We start from the raw sequence: 21,453 nt of genomic DNA on the forward strand, positions 1-21,453 counted from the left end.
AACAAGACCCCAAGATACTTAAACTCCTCCACTTGGGGCAGGATCTCATCCCCGACCTGGAGAGGGCATGCCACCCTTTTCTGACTGAGGACCATGGTCTCAGATTTGGAGGTGCTGATTCTCATCCCAGCCGCTTCACACTCGGCTGCGAACTGCTCCAGTGAGAGTTGGAGCTCACGGCTTGATGAAGCCAACAGAACCACATCATCAGCAAAAAGCAGAGATGCAATACTGAGGCCACCAAACCGGACACCCTCTTCGCCTTGGCTGCGCCTAGAAATTCTGTCCATAAAAGTTATGAACAGAATCGGCGACAAAGGGCAGCCTTGGCGGAGTCCAACCCTCACCGGGAACGAGTCCGACTTACTGCCAGATATGCGGACCAAACTCTGACTCCGGTCGTACAGGGACCGAACAGCCCGTATCAGGGGGTTCGGTACCCCATACTCCTGAAGCACCCTCCACAGGACTCCCTGAGGGACACGGTCGAACGCCTTCTCCAAGTCCACAAAACACATGTAGACTGGCTGGGCGAACTCCCATGCACCCTCGAGGACCCTGCCGAGGGTGTAGAGCTGGTCCACTGTTCCACGGCCAGGACGAAAACCACACTGCGCCTCCTGAATCTGAGATTCGACTTCCCGACGGACCCTCCTCTCCAGCACCCCTGAATAGACCTTACCAGGGAGGCTGAGCAGTGTGATCCCCCTATAGTTGGAACACACTCTCCGGTCCCCCTTCTTAAAAAGGGGGACCACCACCCCAGTCTGCCAATCCAGAGGCACTGTCCCCGATGTCCACACGATGTTGCAGAGACGTGTCAACCAGGACAGCCCCACAACATCCAGAGCCTTTAGGAACTCCGGGCGAATCTCACCCCTCTCGAGAGGACTGGTACCAGAGCCCAAACTGTGTGTGGAGGCGAGTCCGACTATATCTCGTCGGAACTTCTCGACCTCACACACCAGCTTCGGGCTCCTTCCCTGCCAGAGAGGTGACATTCCACGTCCCTAGAGCCAGCTTCTGTCTCCGGGGATCGGATCGCCAAGGTCCCCGCCTTCGGCCACCGCCCAGCTCACACTGCACCCGACCCCTATGGCCCCTCCCACAGGTGGTGAGCCCATGGGAAGGGGGACCCACGTTACCCTTTCGGGCTGTGCCCGGCCGGGCCCCATGGGTGCAGGCCCGGCCACCAGGCGCTCGCCTTCGAGCCCCACCACCAGGCCTGGCTCCAGTGGGGGGCCCCGGTGACCCACGTCCGGGCAAGGGAAAACGAAGTCCATTGTTTGTCGTCATCATTAGGGGTCTTTGAGCCGTGCTTTGTCTGGTCCCTCATCTAGGACCTGTTTGTCATGGGTGACCCTGCCAGGGGCATAAAGCCCCAGACAACTTAGCTCTTAGGATCACTGGGACACACAAACCCCTCCACCACGACAAGGTGACTGAATGCAATACACTTCCGTAAAATATGTGCAAGAAGTATTACGCTAAAACGATTTTGAACCTAGTTTGACCAAACTATATGGACGAATCAGATAAAGGCCGAGGAAATAAAACCTTACTTTTTCAGCGAGAGTCAAGATTTTTTGTACCGTCTTCTTCTTCTTGTGTTGTGTTTGGCCAGTTTGCATCTCTAACCAGAGGTGTCCAAAATACTGCCCGGGTGCCATTTGCTGCCCACCGTACATTATTTTTTTTTTTTAGCAGCCCTCAGAATATAGTATGTTAAAAATAACAATTAAGTAGTCTAGTACAGAGTACAATACTTCTTACAGTGACACTCCTGACAAGAAGTTTATTAAATAGTTTTTTTAAAGAGCTTTTCTAGATGTGCAAAGAAAGACACTATTAACAACTAAACTTATAACATATCTATTTATAAAGCCTCAATGACTAAACAAATAGCAACACTTGCAAATTGCCCCAATTTCTACTCCGTGTTAAGGTCCAATTGTGATGGATGGTGCAATCTGACACTGATGTACTTTGACCTTGGAGTTCACCTTTAATTTCTTTGGAGGTTTTTCTTGGTTCTTATTTTAGATTGGACTCTCTTGTCTCTTCAATTTGTCATCAATGTTCCTTCTGCAGCCACATCTGGGGAGGTTGGCTATAGTCCCGTGGATCTTAAATTTCTGAATAAGATGTAGTCACACTGTAGTCACAGGAACATCAAGCTCCTTGGAGATGATCTTGTAGCATTTACCTTTAAAATGCTTGTCTATATTTTTCTTACTAATCTCCTGAGACAACTCTCTCCTTTCTTTCCTCTGGTCCATGTTTAGTGTAGTACACCAAACAGCACAGTGATTACTTCTCACCCTTTAAATAGGCCAACTGACTGATAAAAAGTTTAAAGACACGTGATGCTAATAAGAGGACACACCTTGTTTGAACATGTCCCTATGGCCACATTATTATTTTTTTTAATATATCTTTTCTAGGGGCTGCCATCATTTTTGTAGAGGCCTGTTTCATGAGTTTGTTTTTAAAAATAATTCTGTTGAACCACAATTCAAAAGCAATGTCTGATTTTTATTGGTTCATTTTCATTAAATTTGTATTTATTATTACTTTTGTCAGATTCAAGTTATTTCTGTGAGCACTGTTGGTTTTCTTTCATTAACAGAGGGGTACCAACCAATTTTATCCACGTGTGAAAAATTCCCTGCTATAACGAAGCAATTGTTGCAGTGATTTGTTGAAACCATGTTTACGTTTGTACTAGAATGTCCACAAGATGGCGCAGTTTTTTTACATCTATATACTGTATCTCTCTGCCTGTCTTTCTTTTTGTGTACCAATTTTCCTGATATATATATATATATATATAGATATATATATATCTATATATATATATAAGGTCCAGAAAGTGGAGCCTTTGCACACTGAGGCACAGCCATGCTGGGGCAGTATACGTAATATCACTGTTATTTCGTGTTTGATGTAATTATTTATGTAAATCACACTCATCTCGCATTACCTTATAATGACCATCTTTATTGATGACAGTAACAAAGTGCACAAGCATGGAAACCAACACTAATCACTACAACTGTATTGACAAGTTGAGGGTAAAACTCACAAACAAAAATATTTTTTTAACAATACTACTGTGGTACTGTTGTCATGAGTTCATCATCCAGCAAACCTACGCAACCTTAAGAGGCAACCCGTGCCTTCGATCCCTCTGTACCAAACTAGAACAATAAAGGTCCTACAAAGTGCTAACCAAGAGGAAAGTAATGTCTGCCTGAACATATTGCTCCTGGAAATTCCCCCCGTCAGAGATTACAGAGAATATAGAAATGCATGTATATACAAATGAGTGTCAAATTAAAAGAAGATGATGACTACATTTGTGGAAGGTTCTCCTTTTGTTTGACACTCCATTGTGTGCATTTTCATGAGAAAGTTTCTAAAGCACCATATTCGGTCACAGAGATTGTGCAAAAGTCATTTTTTTCAAACGTATTGCACAACCATGAGCAAATCAACTATAGTCAAAACAGATACATTTCTTATAAAACTACTTAAAACACTTTGGCTATATCTAAGCCAAACCTGGAATCCTCCTACTGTTCACAACAAACTCATGTCACAGCATGCTAAAAGCACTGTGTTCAATGCAGTGTGGACATACCTGATGTCTCTGTTAAAAACTAGAGTAAAACCAAAGAACAATACAAAAGAAAGAGTACATGATGTAGTATATGTGCATGGGCGTGACACATAAAATGTCACACCTTAACGAAGCTGTGTTTCGCTGTGTAGAAAAGTCCAATGGAGGCCTCCAATGCAGGATTAAAACATAACGTGCACTGCCGCGGTCTCGGGTCGAGTTTGATAGTGTGTGGCAATGTTCTTGTCACAGGAAATAGCCGGATGCGCTCAACAGCCGAGCCAGTCCTTTGTGATTTCACCCAACTTGACGATCTTCAAGCTGCTGTCCTCCAGTTTGAAATAGTGGTTGCCTTTGAAGAAGTAGCTGTATTCTGGTAAAGAGAAAGCACATAGCACAAAATGAGGATTTACTACAGGAGACCACAAGCTGGTAGGGGAAATGTGGTGAAATCAGCAGGTTAGAACAGTGATAAACTGCAAAAAACACACCAGCAACAATGAAAGAGAACGAGGGTCTGGTAAAAAACAGATAAATTTGATCCAAGAGGAGATTACGGGCAGCAAGGAAATGGGCGCTGGATAAGGACAGAGTCCTGCTGCGAATACCAAATAGTAACTAACACACCTCCTGAAAATGGTTATAATTGCCAATATCAATAGTTTAAACCATAAATATATAACAAACTATGATCTTAAAACATCGTTGATGTCAATCCAAACTCATTTTAAAACATTACCCGTAAAAATAAACGGTTTACAGATTATTTGCACATGGAGTTGTGGCAAAGGCTCCCCCTAACTTCCACTAACAACCCAGGCTAAATTTACTGAAGCTCCTCCCTGACATACAAAGTTTGACTCTCAGTCAGGATGTATCACTTTGACATACTTCCTTGACACCAATTAATATAATATTTATTGAAATAGGGCTTTGGTGGCATCTTGTGGAATCTTAGGGCGTTTCAGAAAGATCACGAAAACCATAAATACAGTATGCAGGTGAATTTGTGTGCCTATGCATTAAGGTAATAAAATCTCAGGGCACCACGATGGCCGACTCGTTGGCACATGCGCCTTACAGTTTAGAGGTTGTAGGCTCGTATCCGGGCTTTGGCTTTCCTGTATGGCGTTTACATGTTCTCCCTGTGCTTGTGTGGGTTTTCTCCTAGTACTTCAGTTTCCTCCCACATTCGAAGAACATTCATTTTAGGTTAATTAAAGAATCTAAATTGTTCTTAGTTGTAAAGAAGAGACCAGCCAATCACAGTGCACATATAAACAAACAACCATTCACACTCAGATTCACACCTATGGGCAATTTAGAGTCTTTAATTAACTTACCTTGTATGTTTTTGGGATGTGGGAGAAAACTGAAGTACCTTGTAAAAACCCCCGCAGGCACAGGGAGAACATGCAAACTCCACACAGACGAGGCTTGATTTGAACCCGGGTCCTCAGAACTGTGAGACAGATGTGCTCACTTGTCGTCCACCGTCCCACCCACGCTTTATTAAATATAACATAGACTTTAGACCAACAGCACCTTCTGATTTCTCCAAATGTTTCAAACAGAGGCTTGTCTGTCGAGCAGCACAGACTCACTTTATATAAAGACGTCCACTCTGAGATGCTCAAGCGACTGTGCGTATTACCAGAGCCGCAATGGAAAAAAAAAAACCCTGGTCACATGCCACTGGCAAAATATTTCCATTCAAAAGGAGGCTGAAGGTGGTTTTCACTGACACGCATTCCTGAAATTCAACCTTCCTGTACTGTTCTTTTGTTCCATCCGAAGCAAAGTTAGCATTACATCTTCTGCCTTGTGGACTGCATGAAGTAGTCAACGTTACACATACCCACAAATAACTTGACTGAATAGGTCAATGTGATCGCTTATTTACTGTATGAGAACTCATGAATTCATCATAGCTTTTATAGTGGAATGCTTTGCAGACATCACGTCTTTTTGTCACCTTAGGGACACCATACATTCCCTCGTATCTAGCAATAGTAATAAATTAGCCGATCATGTTTGTTGCTTACATCACTTTATCTAGTCACACTTATGCATAATGTAAACATCACTCTGGAAGTGGAAAAAAATAGGATAGGGGAGGGTGCCTTAGGTGAGGAGAGTAAAAGCGGCCTCAATACGGCGGAAAACCTTTTTAACTTTTTTTTTTTTTTTTTTTTGTGTTTGTGCAAAAAAAATGTGCCCCAACTCGAGTTTTTGGTGGACATGTTTATCATAATATGATGCACAAAAAAGTCTCGGGGACCCATGCATAACAAATTGAACAGTAAGTTGTCTGTTTTAGCTTGAAGCCACCGTGTTCCAGGGCGCGTACTGTAGCTTACTCCTCCTCGGGAATTAACCCAAATGAGCACGAATCAGAAGCAGGTATACTGCATTTGACAGATGGGCAATGCTAAATTGCCAGGCTTTTCTGTCTATCCATCTATTGTGGACAGGGCATGGCGTCAAATATGGATGATCATTTCAAGAATTGTGCGACATTCGTTGCTTTACTTTGATATTACGCTAACATTGGTGGGTTGGTACATGGGGCTTAAAATATCAGAAATACTTTAACTTTGGAAAAAGAATATGTTTGATACCGCTCCATCCATCCATTCCCTATAGCGCTTGTCATCATTCAGCCTGAGTCTATCCCAGGCTTTGGCAAGAGGCAGGGTACACACTGGACTGGTCGCCGACCAATCTCAGGTTTGACACTGCTCTTGTACTGTGTCTCATCGGAGTTTTAACATGTATCTAATGATCAAGAAAAATGGAAAATTACCAATTCCATTGAGACTGAAGGCAGCGTCAACCCCATCTGGGATGCCATTCCAGGATTCAGCAATCAGTTTGGGGAAACCGCTGTCCATTGTCTTTGTATTTTCATCGTATCTGCAAGCCACATATACAAAAGCTAATTTAGCAAGAAATCACAGTCCAGGTAATTTGATAGTGAAAAATATTGTTTCTCACCTCCAGAATTGTTCCCCGGAAAAGAGGTAGGTCTTCCTGTTCTTCCTAAAGCTGAAAGCGGCGTCGATCTGTTCCAGGTCGCTCGGCAGGCCGAGGGTATCGAGCCTCTTGGGGTAGCCTCTCTCCAACTCGTCGGCCTTGTATACCCACATCTCATTGCCTGTATGACATAAGCACAACGATGGCTAAAAGAAACCATAGTCCCTTGGTCATCTGATTTGCAATGACAGAAATGAATTTGTCAAAGTTGAAGAAGAGATGCCATTTTTGGTCCATGTTGAGACCTCAAGTACTGATAAATACCAATACTGGCAAATTGTGAACTTGTTATGAATAAATCTTGTGCTTGCTTCCGCAAGCACGGTAGGCGAACTGTAAATCCATGCAATAAGTACAGTATGTACCATTGACAAAATACACTATAAAAAAAAATACACTATAAACTTCTTTGACAAGTTTTGTGGTTAGTTTAATAATTCACTGTTGCCTTCCCTGTATACAAATCTAGTTTTATTATTTACTTTTATTATTTTAGATTATTAGAGAGTTCTCTACCGATAGGAAAGTTGAACAATTTACATTAACAACCTAAATGTTCCCAAAATTTTGAAATTTGAAGAAGCAAATAAAATGTTTGGACAATGTTCAGATCACAAATTCTAGTACAAGTACATGCATTTGAACTTCATCCATCCATTTTCTGAGCCACTTCTCCTCACCATGGTCGCGGTCGTGCTGGAGCCTATCCCAGCTGTCATCGGGCAGGAGGCGGAGTACACCCCGAACTGGTTGCCAGCCAATCGCAGGGCACATAGAAACAAACAACCATTCGCACTCACAGTCATGCCTACAGGCAATTTAGAGTCTCCAATTACTGCATGTTTTTGGGATGTGGGAGGAAACCGGAATGCCCGGAGAAAACCCATGCAGGCACAGGGAGAACATGCAAACTCCACACAGGCGGGGCCGGGGATTGAACCCCGGTCCTCAGAACTGTGAGGCTGACGCTCTAACCAGTCGTCCACTGTTCCACCCCTGCATTTGAACTTGTTATGAATAAAACCATGACTTGTGGTCTCAACGCGTCCTTGGGAACAACTATACCGTGTACATGTAATTCCAATGATGCGTGGCATGATTTGAACACAGAACTATCATTAACCTAAAAGCTTTTGAAGTGAGAATGCCACCTGCACCCATGTTTTAATCACAAATACTAATACCAAATAAAATTTGCAAACACTGCACAAAGAACCATAAATCAAATAACGTCAGTTGTCAAAAGTTTTCCCATCATCTTTGATCTATGGCAGACCATGAGCCGTGTGTGTATATTTTGCATTGCAGGGCGGAAACCTCCTGTCTAAATGTTGTCAATTTCATATATTTTCACAAATCAATACTATTGGTCAGTCTAGTCCCAAATGTAGGTCTCTTATTTTTACAAATTGTTGACCAATCTAAAGTGTTGAAAATGGCTTGCTCTTTTTGACGGCGCAATGTTAATGGCATAAAAAAAACATGCAGTTTTTTGGAGATGCGAGGATTACAAACAATTAGGCAGAAGTGCTCTACCCAGTGGGGAAGTTGGTAAATTTCAATTGTAGCTGACCCTTCAATGCTATGATAAAAATGCTGTAAATTCAACAAAGTTGTTTTACTTTGATTTTTGATAATTGTGTCTTCATGCATTTGAGGAAAAATAAAGTGCATGGCTGCAACCAGCAGAGGTGCTGTTGATTTACTCTCATCTAGTTTGTCTAAAGAAGTCCAACAAGAAGTCCAACATGATTTCAGATTAAATTTAACTGGGCTAGATTATTCTGCTCAACATGGCCGTGGCATTGGAACAGGAGTTCAAAACATTAACCATAAAAAAAATAACAATGAATGACTGTTGACCAAGAAAAATCAACAGCCCATCCCTAGTTGAGATCTAATGTATAATATAAACACAACACTAACCATTTATTTATGTATTAGTCAGTGGCTACTTTTGTATATAGCCAAACTAGGTATGTTTTTACAGCTGATACGTATTACGTAAAGCTTATCGTAGTGCATGACTAGTTCATTTGGTGAAGTCAAATGCAAAGCATGTTTAAAGAACCACTAATAAGTGCATATTGGGATATGGGATATCCACACCAACAGTTCCAGAGAATGGAAATGGCTGACCGTAAAAAGTAAAGTCAACCCAGTGGCTAAGGAGCAAAGACAACTATTTGTTTCTGATGCAAAAAAAAAAAAACAATTCCCAGAAATCAGCACATTTATTCATCCAACCTGAGAAGAAGACTGTTTTCTCCTCCACTGGGTTTTCATAGACAGCGTCTATCTTGCTGGGCAGGTCAGGCCAGTAGGTGGCCACCAGCATGGGTCCACTGGGCTTGCTTCTGAAGTTTACTGACCTGAACAGGAACCTGGCACAAAGAGAGAGGAGAAGTAAAAAGAGGGTGGGAGGTGGTGGTGGGCTAAATGTTTCAGAGTATGGAGTTGAAGGGGGGTTGGCAGTCGGTTCGACTTCTCCACTGGCCGAGTCAGCACACAAAGGCGTGATTCATGAGCATCTGGTTCTCGTTAAAACCCGAGGCTGCCGACGCCAGTGGAACAAGACCCTTCTTGCCCGGATTCGCAATACAGCTACGCAATAACAACAATGACGACTGCTTCCCAAACGCTTTTCCACTGACCCAGTTTTCAATAGGCAAATGATATACTAATTTTAAAGTAGAGCAAGAATCGTGTCAAATCAAAACGAGAAATAAAACTGTTTGCTTGCATCAGTGCTGATCTAAATGTGATGTTAATGAATCTGTCTGCAGGTTCCAACAGATCTCCTTTGCATTTACAACAAGCTTTTCCCAACCTTAAGCCTCTTTAAGACAGAGATCCCGTAATATTGCTTTTAAGATAGAACCCAGCAAAGACAGAATATTGCCACAACTGTTTCCACCTTCACATACTAACGCGGCATACTGTAATCTGACATTTAGATGCATGGCAACATTATACCAGTGTTGATTGATCCTTCGATTAGTGACGAATCCGCAATATGCAACCTATGCGTGTCACACAGGAGCCAGCAAAGGCAGGATATTACTGCAACTACAATTAACGCAGTGACTTGGTAATCAGCATTAGTAGTTTTGCTCAACATTACATTTTGTTTTGTTTTTTCGGTAAAATTTCAAGTGATGTCCCAGAAGTAGAGTTGTATAGCAGTGACTATATTGTGTGAAATTTAAACTTCATTCTCATCCTTTTTTTTTCTCGTCATGGTATAACTTTTCTTTTGTTTTCAGTACTTTCCAGACCTCTGAACCACCAAAATAAAACCCAACAGTTATTCCAAACCCTTTGGGAACTGTGCATGAAACAAGTGCAACTTACCCCAATAACAGCAAGGAATAACAATGAAACAGTTATCAGAGTTATAACAGAGAACCTGTGAACACAGTGAACTGGTGGTGTGGCTAGCTGAAAATCCTTTCTCTGCACTTTGAAAAATATTTTGAAATTTCAATAAAATTAACTCTTGCAACTTAGTATGAGAGAAAAATGCATGAACAGGATATCTATACTTAAGACCAAAAATAAGGTTAGGCTATCAGACTGTTCTAAATATCTGCTTGAACTCCTCAAGCATTATGAGTCACAGGGAATCAAGTTGCAGCACCGCTTGATTTCCAGACAACAGGCCAAAGTCTTCCAGGCCTACAAAGAATTTGAATCCAGCAAATGTAGTGAAATAAAAGCAGATTTTGCGAGTAGGATTTTGGTTTGATTCAAACTCTAGCTTGTCCAGGAGAAACACTTAATTCTTTTTCAGGCTGTCCTATTTCCTTTGGACTCACTACTCAAAACCAAGTATCAAAGCTTGTATTTATTTTGCATTCTAAAAAAATCTTAGTCAGCAAAATGCGCAACTGCTTGCACAATTTTCAAGAAGACTGATGCACAAACGCAGCATTTCACTGCTGCATGAGTAAATGCTTACACACCAGTGCGTGTTAAGCAGTGTACACAGCATTTATGGCTAATAGCTATTTGTATTGTAGGTTTTTTTTTAGTACGAACTCTTAAGCCAACCACCAACGTCAAGTGGTTAGACATTCCAGTTCTGGTAAACAAGGAATAAAAGCAAACACAGTATTAGATTCGATCTTCATAAGATTTGAAAGCAGCAAAGTGGACAGTAACAGTAAACAAGAATAACAAGATAAAAGAATTAAAAATCTCCAAATATCTATCAGGCTAAAAGATTAAACAGAATGAGAGTGTGCTGTGAATGTGGCAGCTGTGCGTGAATTAATAGATATACTGTATTGTATATAGAATACTCAGCAGGATTTAATGGAGCAAATCCTCTGGTATATGTGTGGTTACTGGAATCAAATTTGGTCCAAAACAATGCTGCACCTCTTGTTCGCTTACCTGTCCTTGAAGAAGAAGGTCTCGCCTCTAATTTGGGCAACAGCATCAAAAGTAACAGGCTCCTTACAGATGTCCATGGGGGTCACGGGTCCCTGGGTTGGAGGTAGAGGCTTGTCTGTGGGAATGCCTATAAATATAAGGCTACATCGTTATTCCCCGGACTATAATAAAACCAGTCTGTGATGGTATGGTATTTCCTTCCCACCATAGAGCTCCTGGATGCCCTTAATATCATCGCTAGAGAGTCGGAAGTCCTTGGTGAAGGTATAGATGGGGGCCATCAGTGCACCAGGGTCTTCAGAGTGCTCCAAGCCAAGGGCATGGCCAAACTCATGAGCAGCCACCAGGAATAAACTGTAGCCTGAAAACAATCCACGTAATGAAATGTGATATTTATTTTGCAGATAGGATTCAACGATTGGATATGCATTCATTGGTCACTACCTTGATCTGGGCAGAAACCCCACTTGCGGTCATCATCGTAACTCCTGGTTGTACCGCACCACATCTTGTCCATCACTGCGTCCGGACGTGGTGCAGGACTCGTAGGTGTCTCCCAAGAATGTGAACGGGAAGACACAGGGGCTGCCTTCACTGTTACCTCCCACGGTTGACATGGCTGCAAAAGAACGACTCTTGTAATGACTTTTATGACAACCACATGTTAGACAAACAAAAAACAAAGTGATTTTCCTTATGCAGTTTGATGTTTAACCATGACAATGACACAAACGTCATTGCCTTTAGACTTTCATGTGTCTAATGAATGTTTTAAGGTGCTCTAGCAGATATCATTGTTTTGTTTCTAAATACATTAAATATGTTTGAAGATAATTGCTGAAAATATATGCAGACATTACAACAATATAGTGCTGAATTGTTGAGATATAGCTTAAGCATCCATTTGAATTTTCCTGATTTTGTGGGTGGGGCTAAAACACGGTGTATACTTTCTAGCGCGGGTTCCCTCACCCACTATATAAGTGCAAAGTGTCGTCATTTCTTTTGGCTGCTCTGTTGTGAGTTTGCTGTGCTTAGTGTCCATAACAAGGCCCATTTACCACTCCAGCTTGCAGTTATCAAACTAACGATGGCTACACCCCAAACATGTGTCTTCGTTGGATGCCTCAAATTACAGAACTGCTCAGTGACTTTTTGTTAAGCTCCCAAAAAAATGAGGAAATAAAAAAGCGCTGGATTGACTTTTTGAAGACACATGCCGATGGCGAGCCGAACACCAACACCAACAGCTGACTCTGCAGTACGCATTTTACGCCAGATATTTTTGTAAACTTTCACCAGAGACAACATGGTTTCATGGGTAACTTGATACTAGTGAATGGGGCAGTGCCAACAGTCTAACTACCTGGGCTTCCTCCTACCAACAATTCAGAGTTCTTTATTTATGTAACATATACGTTTTGAGAATATGTGAGGAAGCCAGAGAAACCCACACAGATAACCCACACAAGCAGGATAACGTGCAGAGGGTCCAGAGCCGAGATTCAAACCCAGAACCTCATAACCGTGAGGCAGACGCACTAACCACAACTTTCACATAGCCCATGTGAGATTGAAACCCAGAAGCTTCTCACCATAAGGTAAATGTGCTAACCACACAGAAACCCCAATGGTCATACGTCACTATCACCCTGATTCTCTCACAACCTTAAAAACAGTCCCACTTGACCGAGCGGAAAATAAGCACATTGAAATATTTTCACATGCCTTTGGCAGACCATGAACAAGACCGGAAAACCGCAAATGAAACTTCCCTGGAGAGGATAACACCCATCAAGGCAGTCTACCGTCCTGCAAACAAAGCTGATACAATCCGAAAGAAGAAGGCACCACCAACCAGTTTCAGGGCAGAAGCCGTAGGTTTTGTCCTGGTCATAGTTCTCGGTTGTAGCACACCAGCGATAGCCGTCATCTCTACCAGTGGTGGTACAGCCGTCATACTTCTCGCCCTGGAAGGTGAAGGGGAATTTACATGGTGTGCCGTCGCCATTTCCACCCAGGGTGAAGAGCACTGCAATACAAAGGTTCAGAGAAACAAAGCGAGAGTCACACATACCACCAATCAGGCCAAATTTGAACATTTTCCCTCTCTTTGCCATTAAAGTTAGCAAAAGCCCAGCTCTCAGAGATCTCTGAAGATTATCAGGAAAGATTGTCCTGTGGTTTGGGATGTGTTTAGAGTGATTTTGCCTCCCCGATATACTCTGTAAATGGCCATGGCTGACAATTGTAAATGTTAAATCACGAGTCACGACCATTTATGATCGCAAATCCTGATGTCTTTGGTCAACACCGAGTTTGGCCAAGCCATGAACTCTGTGACTGTGACCTGAAATTCAATCATAAAGCAATCAAAGGCTCACGCTGATGCCGTACACAGAGGGTCAATTGGTTGTGCTGAGTGTTTGTATACGTTAAACACACACTATTTGCAGGGGATAGGGACCAAGACCTGTCACAAATTGGTGAGAGGTGAGGAATCGACATATCTTAAAAATAAATGGCGATTTGATTTTGAATTAATGCTGCGGAGGTGCGCATGTACATGCAGTGAAGACACTGCAACTTCCATCAAACAACCCAAGCTAAACATGGGCTACTCCATGACATACAAAGAACTATAAACTCAATACTTTCTATATACTCAATACTTTCTTGACAACAATTACTACTTTCCTATTAGCCTGGGCTTTGACGCCATCTAGTGGCATTTTAGGACATTATGGAAAAATTACAAAAACATGCAAACAGGTGTTTTTTTTCAAAAATCTGAGGATAAGTTCCACGGAGAAAAATGTAATTATAGTCGCTAACATTTTAAAAATCAGTTAAGATGTTAACAAACGCCGTGTGTGTACAATGCTTTTGTTAAGAAGGCAAAGGGTTCTTGATGTAATCCCCCAAAAAACATCAATAGAAAGCTCCAGAATGAATTGGCCCCACTCATGTTAACGTCGTATGAAACACGTTTGGCACATAGCTATGACAGGCATGTCCAAACAAGGAACATAGATACAAATGATGTTTTTTGATAAATCCCAGTTTCCTAAAGTGGGGCAGTATCTTTAGAAAGAAACCCACCACAAGTTCCCTCTAAAACCAACAACAAAAAAATGCTTTTCTGGAAACGCGACCCAGCCTACTTTCTGTTAGTCTTACACAGCAGAAATAATTCAATACGATTTGGTCTCTCAGGCCAAACAAGGCTATGACTTACATTCATGAGGACAGAAGCCATATTTGCCATCTTCGTCAAAATTGTAAGTGGTGGAGCACCACAAGAAGCCGTCGTCACGGCCCTGAGAGGTGCAGCTGTTGTACTCGGTGCCTTGGAACAGGAAGGGGAATTTGCAGAACTCTCCATCTGCGCTGCCGAATTTCACCTTTACCACTGATGGAAAGAGAACCAATAGGTTTAAACTTTCTCTAACTCATCTGGGTCAGTTGCTGCAAAAGGGAGTTTTTGTGTTCTGTTCACCTTCCATATAGGCGAAGGATTTATGCATGCAGCAGTGCCAGAAAGTTCATACAATTACATTTGTTGGCGTTGTATGGGCGCTGTCGTAATGTGCATGTCAGCTGTACTTTGCTGCGGATGAGGTGCAGAACTTTGGCAGTTTTACCTTGGCCCTCTCCAAGCGTCCACTGCTCATCATCGTCAAAGTGAGAGTCGCCGCCTATTCCTGGTCCGGGAGCGAAGGCGTGAGCCAAGAGGCCATCTTTGCCATCAAATGGGTAACCATCGCCGTGCTCTGTTGATGACACAGTTTATCATACAATACTACAGGATTAGACGTTGGCAATAGTCAACATTACAAATGCCACACAGTATAGTGTGAGTAATATATTGCTGATGGTTTGGAGATTTAGCCACTTTTTTTCAATGCATTGGCTAATTCATAATTAAACTCCACCGTAAACTTCAGCTTTATACATGTCATGTACGCTGTGCTTGATCATTTGTGTTGTGATAATGATATCGACCAGGACGCATAATATTATCCGTCATGGTAAAAGTTGTTAGAGCAGTGTTGTAGCACCACCAGTTATCTTCCTTGACTTTGAAAAAAAGGAGACATTTATTTGAGGTATGGCATTAATTTATTCCAGTGCGAGATTAACCAATTGTGGCATGTAATTTAAAAAGGTCACTTTACAGGATCTGTGGAAAAGCATATGATCACTCAACTAAGGTGAGTATCAAACATCTATTACAGGTATTATTTTTACAAATGCATTTTTATGGCGATATCAGTCCGAGTTAAAGTAACTACAGTTGTGGCACCATTTGCTATTTGTTTCCCTCGAGCTGAAAGTTGTCTATTTGAGATGTGGCATTTATTTATTCAAGTGAACTGGCAATTTTTTGGGGCACAGTGTCTATTAAAACAGGAGTATTGATTTATTCAAGAGTGAACGATACACTCAGATTAATTGGGGGCAATTTGTGTAGTAAGACTGGAGGCATTTATTTTTTTCAAGTGGAGGAAGCGGAGACGCCTTTTATTTGAGCCCAATATTGTACATGTAGTGATATTCAAATGTTTTAAGTTAATTACAGGAACTCTTTTTCAAATATTTACAATAGGTGTATAATTGAATATATGCAGGTCATCCCTCCCCAAACCTCTCCTCAAACAATTTATTATCTAGAGCGAAGGCAATGATTTATTCAAGTGGATGGTGCAGCATGCGATTAACTGGGGGCATTCCATTAATTAACACAGGAGACTTTTTTTGTTTGTTTTTGGTCACTGCATGTGATTCAACAGGCGTCTATTAAAGAAAAGGCTATTTATTTGAGGAAAATAGGGTACAGGCAAATGTTTTAGGTTACCCAACTTTTTTTTTTTTGGGTGGGGGGTATTTCCAATTGTTGTACTGTATTGTGAATAGCTGCTTGACATTACTTGTATTAACTTATCTCTTAACAATTTCTGCATTTATTTGTTGTTTAAATATTTTTTACATATTGTTACAACTATGAAGCTGACGTGGCCAGGATAACACTGGAGTGGGTTTTTTCATACCGTTGCGGCCAAAATTGATCATAATGTCAGCCTCTCCGTCCATGAGGCGACTGAACGAGAGTGGCGTGACGTCACTCCACACTTTGAAGGCTCGGAAGAAAGCATCGTTGATGACTTCCTCGTCCAGATCTGGAGAGTAACCGAGGATTCTGCAGAGAATTATTATGTTGTTTCAAGAAGATGCAACGTTTCTCAAAGAAACAAAGATTGCGGAAGAATTCGGCTGGAGGGGGGGAGTGTGGAGGGGGGTTCCAGCCAACAACATGACCATGAATCATGTGGCGAAAAATGCAGCAGGCAGCAGATGAGAGGGGACATAAAAGCACTGATCTGGTAAAACCAACTGCATATTTTTGTAAACCTTCAAACACAAGTCCTGACACACGCTTACTGCATAACAATACTGGTGTTAGTAAAAATAACAGTGTCATGGCCCAGTGGGTAGTGGGGGGTGTTCGGGAATGTTGAGGGAGGGGCTGTTTAAGTGCGGAGGGTTAAACGGGGCCAAGTCGAGGTCCGCTTGAATATGCGAACAAATTCTAGAACAGTCATTTTTGGTTTTAAAAGGCCCCTTCAGGGACTGTTTACATGTGAGCATGGTTTTGGACGTTTGTTTAGTCACCATCTTGCTATATGTTGGCATGTCAACTGTTAGCATTTCGTCATTTGTCATTATAAATAGTACCTGACTATAGGACAAGATATAAAATCCTTACCAATCTGCTTTAGTGCTTTTGTTACTCCAGTTGAAGAAGAAGAATCACTTTTTATTGTCATGAACATACATGCATGCACACGAAACTTGTCCTCTGCATTTTACCCATCACAGCCAACACACATACACATGTTAGTAGAACACACTGGAGCAGGGGACAGCTGAAGCGCCTGGGGAGCATTTCAGGGTATCAGTGTCTTGCTTAAGGACACCACAGCCGTGAGTCCAGGGGATGTTGGTGGATGGTCCAGTCGGGGTCTTGAACCTAGGTCCCACAAAGTGGCAGGCGATGATCTTAACCATTGGGCCACGTCTGCCCAGAGAGGGGCTCGGTGCCTGTCCTGGTGGCAATCCCCGAACCCGTTGGTGGACACCAACGGTGAGGGATGGCGTGAAGCTGAAGAAGGAGTCCTATCGGGCCTTTTTGGCCTGTGGAACTCCTGAGGCAGCTGATGGGTACCGGCTGGCCAAGCGGAATGCAGCTTTGGTGGTCGCTGAAGCAAAAACTTGGGTATGGGAGGAGTTCGGTGAGGCCATGGAGAAAGAGTTCTGGACGGCTTTGAGGAAATCCTGGTACACCATCCGGCGTCTCAGGAGGGGGAAGCAGTGCACCATCAACACTGTGTATAGTGGGGATGGGGCGCTGCTGACCACAACTCGGGACGTTGTGAGCTGGTGGGGAGAATACTTCGAAGACCTCCTCAATTCCGCCGACACGCCTTCCCATGAGGAAGCAAAGTCTGGGTTCTCTGAGGCGGGCTCTTCTATCTCTGGGGTTGAGGTCACCGAAGTGGTTAAAAAGCTCCTCGGTGGCAAGGCCCCGGGGGTGGATGAGATTTGCCCAGAGTTCCTAAAGGCTCTGGACGTTGTGGTGCTGTCCTGGTTGACACGCCTCTGCAACATCGCATGGACATCGGGGACAGTGCCTCTGGATTGACAGACTGGGGTGGTGGTCCCCCTTTTTTAGATGGGGGACCAGAGGGTGTGTTCCAACTACGGGGGGATCACACTCCTCAGCCTCCCTGGTAGGGTCTATTCAGGGGTACGGGAGAGGAGGGTCCATTGCGAAGTCAAAACTCAGATTCAGGAGGAGTAGTGTGGTTTTTGTCCTGGCCGTGGAACAGTGGACCAGCTCTACACCCTCGGCAGGGTCCTCGAGGGTGCATGGGAGTTCCCCCAACCAGGTCTACATGTGTTTTGTGGACTTGGAGAAGGCGTTCGAACGTGTCCCTCGGGGGTCCTGTGGGGGGTGCTTCGGGAGTATGGGGTACCGAACCCCTTGATACGGGCTGTTCGGTCCCTTTACAACTAGAGTCAGAGTTTGGTCCGCATACCCGGCAGTAAGTTGGACTCGTTTCCGATGAGGGTAACGAGTCTCCACCAAGGCTACCCTTTGTCACTGATTCTGTTCATAAATTTTATGGACAGAATTTCAAGGCGCAGCCGAGGTGTAGATAGAGGGGGTCCGGTTTGGTGGTCTCAGTATGGCATCTCTGCTTTTTGCAGATGATGTGGTTCTGTTGGCTTCATCAAGCCGTGATCTCCAACTCTCACTAGAGCAGTTCACAGCTGAGTGTGAAGCGGCTGCGATGAGAATCAGCACTTCCAAATCTGAGACCATGGTCCTCAGTTGGAAAAGGGTGGCGTGCGCTCTCCATGTAGGGGATGAGATCCTGCCCCAAGTGGAGGAGTTAAAGTATCTTAGGGTCTTGTTCACGAGTGAGGGAAAGATGGAACGGGAGATCGACAGGCGGATAGGTGCAGCGTCTGCAGTGATGCGGAGTTTGTATCGATCCGTTGTGGTAAAGAAGGAGCTAAGCCGAAAGGCGAAGCTCTCGATTTACCGGTCGATCTACGTTCCTACCCTCACCTATGGTCACAAGCTGTGGGTTGTGACCAAAAGAACAAGATCCCGGATACAAGCGGGCGAAATGAGTTTCCTCCGCAGGGTGTCTGAGCTCTCCCTTAGAGATAGGGTGAGAAGCTCGGTCATCCGGGAGGATCTTAGAGTAGAGCCGCTGCTCCTCCACATCGCGTGGAGGAGCGGGGACGACCCAGGACTACGTCCTTCGGCTGGCCTGGGAACGCCTCGGGATGAAGTGGCTGGGGAGAGGGAAGTCTGGGCGTCCCTGCTAAAGCTACTGCCCTCGCGACCCGACCTCGGATAAGCGTTACAAAATGGATTGATGGATGGATCTTTATTTCCTCAGACTGCTTGCTATCTTGCTGTATGCTAGCATGCCAACTGTTAGCATGTTAACCTTTGTTTAATTTTCATTTGAAATGACACTCAACTACAGGGGAAGATGTAAAATCCTTACGTATCAACTGACCTTACCATTTTCTCGACCAAGGTTTCTATCATGCAATATGTTAGCGTAACAACTGCTTGCATGTTAAAATGTCATTAACCCTCAGAAACGGTAGCTGAATAGAGAACAAGATCTACGCAGGGCTGATCGAGCTGTCTTGGCATTTTCTTTACTCGGACTGATATCTTGCTGTATGTTAACATATCGACTGTTAGCATGTTAGCATTTGATATATTTTTATTCAAAATGACACTGGATGACTGGGCAAGATTCATTGAATTCAGGTCGTTAACCTGCTATATGTTAGCATAGAAACTATTAGTATTTTAGAATTTTTCCAGTTTTCATCATGTTCTGGCATTTTAAACATTTTCAAGGTTCACATTCAAAATTTCAACATTTAAAGATGTCCTTAAAAGTCCATGGTCTGACCTGTAGGTAATGTCTTTCTTCTGCCACAGTGGTTTTCTGTGGAAGAAGTTGTAGTTGGCAACATCTGGCACACCACAGCGGGGCTTCTTCATGATCTCTACGGTCTTGGCGTCGATCTCACCAGTCTCTTGCAGGGAGAAGAACTTTTGCATTTTCTTTAAGGTGTCCTTGAGCACCATCAGGTTGCATCTGTCTTGCGGGCACCCATAAAACTTGTTCAGGTAGCGCTACAAAACGGAGGAAAAATAAGTGGAAAATGGGTACATATGTAAAACAAAATAACTTTTTTGTTGCAAAAGAAGACTAAAAGAAGCTTACCAGTGCAACCTCTTTGTCTGTCCTGGGAGTATCATCTCCAGGAAATCTGATGATAGGAGAAGGGGCAGCAGACGTCGATTTAAAGTGGATGAAGTGGAGCAAAAACACACTCATGGACACGTAATCCATTTTGAAAAACTTCAAGTGTCCTTAAAAGTTGTTCAAAGTTTCTCGAAGGTCCTCCTGCATGGGTCGCCTCTGCTCTTCTGCAGTTTTTTTCTTTCTTTCTTTTTCCTTGCACCTCAAGCTTTCACAACTTTCTCATTTTTTGCCTACACTTGCACTTTTTTTCTTCCTTCTTTGTGTGCAGCCTCGGAGCCGTGAAGAAAGCAGAGCTGAAAGTAGGAGGTAGTGTCTGTCTAAGGGGTGGACAAAGTATGCCCCGAGGGCCAAGTAAGGCCCTTTGCATTCTTTGATCCGGGCCCATAAGCATTTATCCAGAGTCCGGGAATACCTTTCATTAAAAATGTTTCATTGCATTTGCCATTTGTCGTACAGTTGGTTAATTATATCCATCCATCCATTTTCTGAGCCGCTTCTCCTCACTAGGGTCGCGGGCGTGCTGGAGCCTATCCCAGCTATCATCGGGCAGGAGGCAGGGTACACCCTGAACTGGTTGCCAGCCAATCGCAGGGCACATGCAAGCAAACAACCATTCACACTCACATTCACACCTACGGGCAATTTAGAGTTGTCAATTAACCTACCATGCATGTTTTTGGGATGTGGGAGGAAACCGGAGTGCCCGGAGAAATCCCGGAGAACATGCAAACTCCACACAGGCGGGGCCGGGGTTTGAACCCCGGTCCTCAGAACTGTGAGGCAGACGCTCTAACCAGTCATGTGCTGCCCAGTTGGTTAATTCATGTATTAAAAGAATTAATTTCAAATATTACATTATTAATAAATGGATTGTATTACTAAGTGATTTTACGCACATCCCTACAATCTCAAACAGGATAAGTAATATAGACAATTGATGAATCAATCGATTTTTTTGTATATTACATATAGATTGTCGTGAAAAACGATTTCTCAAATTCATATATTTTTGCAGTTTCCCACTTAAATTTTTAAGATCATCAAACAAATGTAAATGGCAGAAAACTATAACCCAAGTGAACTAAAAATGCTCTTTTCAATGGTGATTTAATTTATGAAGGAACATTTGTTTTTTCAAAGTTACCTGGCCCTGTGTGAAAAAGGAATGGCCCCCTTGTTAAATCATGAATTAATTGTGGCTAATCACAGTTTTTGGTTAATTTTCACTGATCACACCTAAACCTGATTACCTCCAGACCTGTTCAATCAAGAAATCACTTAAACAGAATCTGTCCCGACAACATCAAATCAGCCAAAAGATATAAAATAGCTGCAACAAAATGACATGATTCAAGGAAATTCCAGAACAGTTGAGAAATAAATTGACATCTATCAGTCTAGAAAGGGTTACCAAAGTAATTTTCGAAAGCTTAAGGATTCCAGTGAACCATGGAACAGTGATGAACTTTCCCAGGAGTGTCCAGCCTACAAAGATTACCAGAAGAGACCGGCAATGACTCATCGAGG

At 43.0% G+C, this 21,453-nt stretch overlaps 1 protein-coding gene across 1 annotated transcript; it reads right to left on the minus strand.

The window, feature by feature from the left end:
* Positions 1–2,979: 2,979 nt before the first annotated feature.
* Positions 2,980–20,247, minus strand: mmp2 (matrix metallopeptidase 2). Its single transcript, XM_061668914.1, is given in 14 exon segments — positions 2,980–3,995; positions 6,429–6,538; positions 6,620–6,779; positions 8,906–9,042; positions 11,057–11,183; positions 11,262–11,417; positions 11,501–11,567; positions 11,569–11,675; positions 12,915–13,088; positions 14,295–14,468; positions 14,701–14,829; positions 16,108–16,256; positions 19,567–19,793; positions 19,885–20,247. Coding segments are annotated over 14 exon segments (1,950 nt in total). The 5' UTR covers positions 20,014–20,247; the 3' UTR covers positions 2,980–3,891.
* Between the last annotated feature and the right edge of the window lie 1,206 nt (positions 20,248–21,453).

Source organism: Phycodurus eques, chromosome 2, assembly GCF_024500275.1.
Source record: "Phycodurus eques isolate BA_2022a chromosome 2, UOR_Pequ_1.1, whole genome shotgun sequence".
Lineage (NCBI taxonomy): Eukaryota > Metazoa > Chordata > Actinopteri > Syngnathiformes > Syngnathidae > Phycodurus > Phycodurus eques.